Source organism: Cyprinodon variegatus, unplaced genomic scaffold, assembly GCF_000732505.1.
Source record: "Cyprinodon variegatus isolate N-32 unplaced genomic scaffold, C_variegatus-1.0 Scaffold286, whole genome shotgun sequence".
In the NCBI taxonomy this organism is placed as follows: Eukaryota; Metazoa; Chordata; class Actinopteri; order Cyprinodontiformes; family Cyprinodontidae; genus Cyprinodon; species Cyprinodon variegatus.
Genome location: NW_015150739.1, coordinates 653,981 through 659,053, shown reverse-complemented (window position 1 = coordinate 659,053; position 5,073 = coordinate 653,981). Strand labels below are relative to the sequence as shown.

The 5,073-nt window shown below is 35.8% G+C and overlaps 1 protein-coding gene across 1 annotated transcript in view; it reads right to left on the bottom strand.

Annotated features, from left to right (window-relative positions):
* The window catches only part of LOC107090247 (dual specificity mitogen-activated protein kinase kinase 6), a 42,756-nt gene that overhangs the window by 4,666 nt on the left and 33,017 nt on the right, over positions 1–5,073 (bottom strand). Inside the window, exons 8-10 of the mRNA XM_015383519.1 lie at positions 3,047–3,174; positions 2,680–2,757; positions 1,705–1,844 (exon numbers count right to left, since the gene is read on the bottom strand). Of these exons, the coding sequence (XP_015239005.1) occupies positions 1,705–1,844; positions 2,680–2,757; positions 3,047–3,174 (346 nt within the window). The remainder of the gene's footprint in view (positions 1–1,704; positions 1,845–2,679; positions 2,758–3,046; positions 3,175–5,073) is intronic.

Sequence of the window (5,073 nt, the reverse complement as noted above, 5' to 3'; positions counted from 1 at the left end):
AAAATAAAAAGCAAAATAAAAAATACCATAAAATAAATAAATGTGCAAATAAATTATTGCAAGAATGATTCATTCATCATGATCAAATAATAAAATATACCATTAAATTATAAAAACACACAATCAAATAACTAATCATTGACAGCAAAACATATATCTGCCTTTTAAATTATGACATAAATAAATGTAATTTAAAAATACATTTTAATACTACATGTTAAATACAGGGTTAATATTTTTTCTACATATATCTTAAGGGGGCTGTTACTCTGGCATGGTTTTTTGGGGATCACAACCTAGATTGTTTTGGAACCACATCATCTTTTCTGGCTTATTGTTTCAGACTTATAATCAATCTAGAAATAGGGCTCAAGTGTAAAATATTTGTTAGAAATCTGAAAGCGTTCTACTTTCAACAATTAGAACTTATATGCATATCAGATTTCCCAAAAAGGCAGTAACAGTAACTGTAATTTTGGCTTCCCTCTTAGCTATGGGCCCTAAAACATATGGAGGGATTTACTGAGTTTCTCTGAAGCTGACAGCTGTGATATCCATCCTACTCCTTCTGTGAATAAAGCTTAAAGGTATAGTGAAGGATGTTATTTTTCCGGGTGGATCATCAAAATAAGTGGTCCTCCTAATTGTCAGTCATTCTGTTGATATGTTTACGTAAGGCCGTCCTACCGTTGGTGAGTGTGATTTAGTGGAAAAATAAAAAATCTTCTTTTGGAAAGTAAGATCGTATGAGCGATGCAAAGAGCAACTTTTAAACAGAGTGTACACGCCTCGCACGCGTTTAATAGGTGTTACCTTTCGGGAGCGTGTACAGGGTTGTGCATGTGCATTTTTTATTTTTTTATGGAGTGGGCGGTCTTTTCAAAGATTCACTTAAATCCTCCACTAAACATTTAATCTTAATTAAAAGAGATAGCCACAGGTTTATCTCCTCCCATCCAGTAGGTTGTGCCCTCACACACACTGCTTCTGTACCGTTTGCCAGCAGATTGCTGCTAATTGTTAACATTCACAAACATTTCCTTAACTCTTCAAGAAAAAAAAAGCAACAACCTTCGTTTGGCTTCTGAGTCCTTTTGCATCAAATAACAGCAACGCCCCAAAAGCTTAAAAGATGTTAAATTTAGTTTTGCTTCTTGTCTTATGTTGGCTTGCATCTGAGAAATGTAGCAATGACATTAAGGCCTTTCTCAGAGCTAGGCTAGGGTCTCAAATTACTCCAACCTTCTAATCCTATTGTTGAGGTTGCCATCATAATCAAATATAATATATTTCAGACCGGTTTAAATTTGGAAAAACAATTATATATATATGCTGCATTTTTCTCAATAACAATAACTTATTCTACATTTAAAAGTTCTCCAGATGTATTATTTTTTAAACGTATTGTTTTGATGAAAATGTATAGCATTCACCTGTAAAATCAGAGGTGAAGAATTTTCTGGATTCCCTCTTTGGGTCTTTATGCCTGTCTAACTAATTATCTGTATTAAAATTGTTTCTATTATTATGTAAAATTAAATTACTTCCAGCCAACATACATTTTTATGAAGAAATAAAAGCATACATTTTATCACAGAAAACACAATAAGCAATGATTTACTGTCTGATCTGTGGTAGTTTTTTTTTTTTCCCCGTTTTGCACTTCCTTGAAGTGGATAAGAAGAGAGCAACATAAAGACGTACCACTGAGAGGTGAAATCCACAAAGTCCGGCGAGAACTGGTCGGCAGGAAGCTGGGGCGAAGGTTCTTCCACCACCTGCTTCAGTTGCTGAAAGGGCGTTCCCCATGAGTCGTAGGGGAAGCGCAGGATGGCGAGCTCGATCTGCACACACACACACGCACACACACAACCATGTTTGTTCTGCTATATGTAGTGAGGACCATGTGTTGATTCCCATTGATTTAATTGATTCTTAGTCATTTTCAACCCTTTCTATGCCCTAACCCTAAACCTAACCATTACCAATGCATACGTCACCCTAACCCAATAGACACCTTAGCCCTAAACCTAAACATTAGCAAAAGACCTTATGAGGACCAGCAAAATATCCACACTTTACAACAACTGGTTCTCATTTTGATTGTGAAGTTGAAAAAAATGGTCCTCATTCTGATGCCTAGACTGTAACGCCCCCACCTCAAAATGATGGAAATATTTAAAAAATTGTTAGTGTCAGAGGCGGTAAAAACTGCCTACCATCAAGTCTAAATGTCCAACAAAAAATGAAACAAATAAAAAGCCTGATCAGCAGGTCTCTTTCCTGGTCTTGTCTTATTTTCAAGCTCCAAGAAACACTTTAAACATTGAAAACAGGCCATGCAAACTTCTCTACTAAAGCTGCTGAAGATTTTAATTTAGCAGTGATATCTTTAACAACGTAAAACATTTTGCATGTATCATTTCCTTCAAAGGATAATACATACTAAGAAACATTTGCTGACAAAGCTTCACTGGTGCAGTGACGCTTATCACCTGATGTAATTAAGGAAAGCAACGTCTTTGACGCTAAACTCTTCAGATTTTAAAAGGTGTTTAAAACTTTTGACAATTTTGCTGTTAGTGTCATGCTTCAAAGAAACTCTAGCTCACTTTGGACAATTAAAGTCAAGCTGAGATAAACAAATGAAGAGAAATAAATGTACGTGAGAGGCCTTACCATTGTGATCCCTAAACTCCAGATGTCGGATTTGACGTTATATCCTTTCTGGTTCGTCTCGGGGTTGATCCTCTCCGGCTGAGGTAGCAGAAATTAAAAGATCACAACAGTTACACATAAAACCGCAATTCCAGTCTTACACCAACTCAGAGGAAACCGTATATTGTTTATGATTTTCATTTAAAAAGGTTCATCAAGCTGACTTAAATACTGCTAAGCATTTACCCTATCTCTCTTCATGCCATTGTTCTTTTCTTTGCTTAAAAGTTTGCTAAAACTGCACAAACAGACAGCATTGTTGATCTGTTTTAAAGATAAAAATACAGAGCAGGGTGCCTCTCCTATTCATGGGAAGGATGCTTCTTACAGCCATGTAGGGTTTGCAGCCAGCGTCCATGGTTTTAGCCACAGAGTCCACCAGGTAGCCGCTGATACCGAAGTCGCACATCTTCACCTGGCCCTGAGTGTTGATGAGGACATTAGAGGGCTTCACATCTACAGAAACAACGGAGACAAAAGAGGTTTGATCCATCAAAAAACAGAGAACCAGACTTATCCTGCGGCCCGTACCGATAAAAAGTATTATGAATAGTAGCAGTATAGACAAATCAAATGCATATCAGTGTGCACTAGGTAATATCTCAAAAGAAAAAGGCCAACTAGAAACCCACATTTTGTTGACTATTATAGTCCAAGTGACAGAAATGTTAGAAAATTAAGAATTTAGGAATGAAAGTCAAGGATGTTATTCAGGTGACAAGAGACACAAACTTTTCTTTAATTTTAAGCTAATTATAAATCTATGTTTGTGCAGTAGAGCAGAGGCTCCTAGACTTTTCAGCTCATGACCCAAACTACTGGTTTAGTGTTTAAATATTTCAACAAAAAAAGCTTAACTACGAGTGTAATAATATTTTTCAAAAAGCATAAATAACCAAAGTACTTGGTTTTATAAATTTTTAAGTGATGCTTTTATACCATTAAGCCATCTAACATACAAGTTTAATATTTTCTGGATCTCAATACCCCAAAGGGGTTGATCACGGCCGGCAACTTTAGGAATCATTGCATTCGTCTTACACCAGTCTGAACAATGTGTTGTCATTAATAATAGTTCATCTGTATTCCGTAAAATAGTAACAGGGATCCCACAAGGAACTATCTTAGATCCGGTCCTCTTTAGTGTGCATGTTAAGAGTTTTCCTGAAATTTGTCCTGAAGTTAACTTGCAAATGTACAGTATGCTGATGACACCATTGTTTATACATCAGACAAGAACAGTATTTGTAGTCAGTGAAAAACTTCCATTACCATGGCTAAATGATTCTTGCTTGACTTTCAATACCAAGAAAACGAATTGTTTGCTTTTTAATCAAGAAAATGTCATTACAGTCCTTGAATATCCGGATCAATGGGGTCCCTATTAAGCTACTATCACAAGAAAATTTTGAAATAATTCTGGAAGCTCAGTTAAATTTTAGGAGCCATGTTGATAAGCTCTGCAAAACTGTTAGATCAAATATTAAGTGTTTAAAATAATTAGAAACTGTTTAACACTTCTCTTTGCTGAGCTGTTTTTGAACTCTCAAACCGTTAGCTAGTCTTTATAATGGGGATTTAAAGGTTTTATGTGAAAAGCCAATCAGATTCCAGCACTGTCACATTTTGGCTAAATTTATCATTTCCCACTTTTCTAATTTTCCAAATTACAACCTTTCAAAATTTATTTTTCAGTGTTTAATGGATATGCACCTACACCATTAAGCAATTGCATACAGAGATTGCAGGGCAATAGAAAATCCACTAGAGTAGCTTCCAAAGGAAATTGTAATGTAATGTCCCCTTTCGAAGAACCACTGCAGTCTGCAGTTTGGAATTCACTTCCTGTTCCTGTTTTTAGTATGTTCAAAACACAAAACTCTGGTTGTGTAAAAAACAGAACTGTATCCATTTTTGATGTTTTTATGTTTCACTATTTGTTTGTAGATGTTGTCAATAGCTATTTTAAATGACTATGACTTTCATTTTTAGAGGTACTTTTTTTAAAAGCCCATCTAGGGACAAGTGCTGCGAATTAGCCATTGCTATTGCACCATGACGCAAACATGAGACTGCTGTTTTTTTCAGTTTGTTTATGTTGAAGTGTGTGTCCCTATCAAATAAACTTTAAATTAAATGAAACCATGCCCAACTACTTTCTTCCCTGCAAACAGACAGACTTTTCAGGAATCTTTCAGCAAATCTCAGTCAGACCTTCAATTATTTCTGAGGGTCTTTGATAGATTTTTTACAGCTGAGCAAAGTTCCCCCTAGTAGTAAGAAAGGTGCTGCTTGGCCTTTTAATCCTTACCCATTTAACTGAACTATAGTCTCTCCTTACAAGTTTAAAAGGTC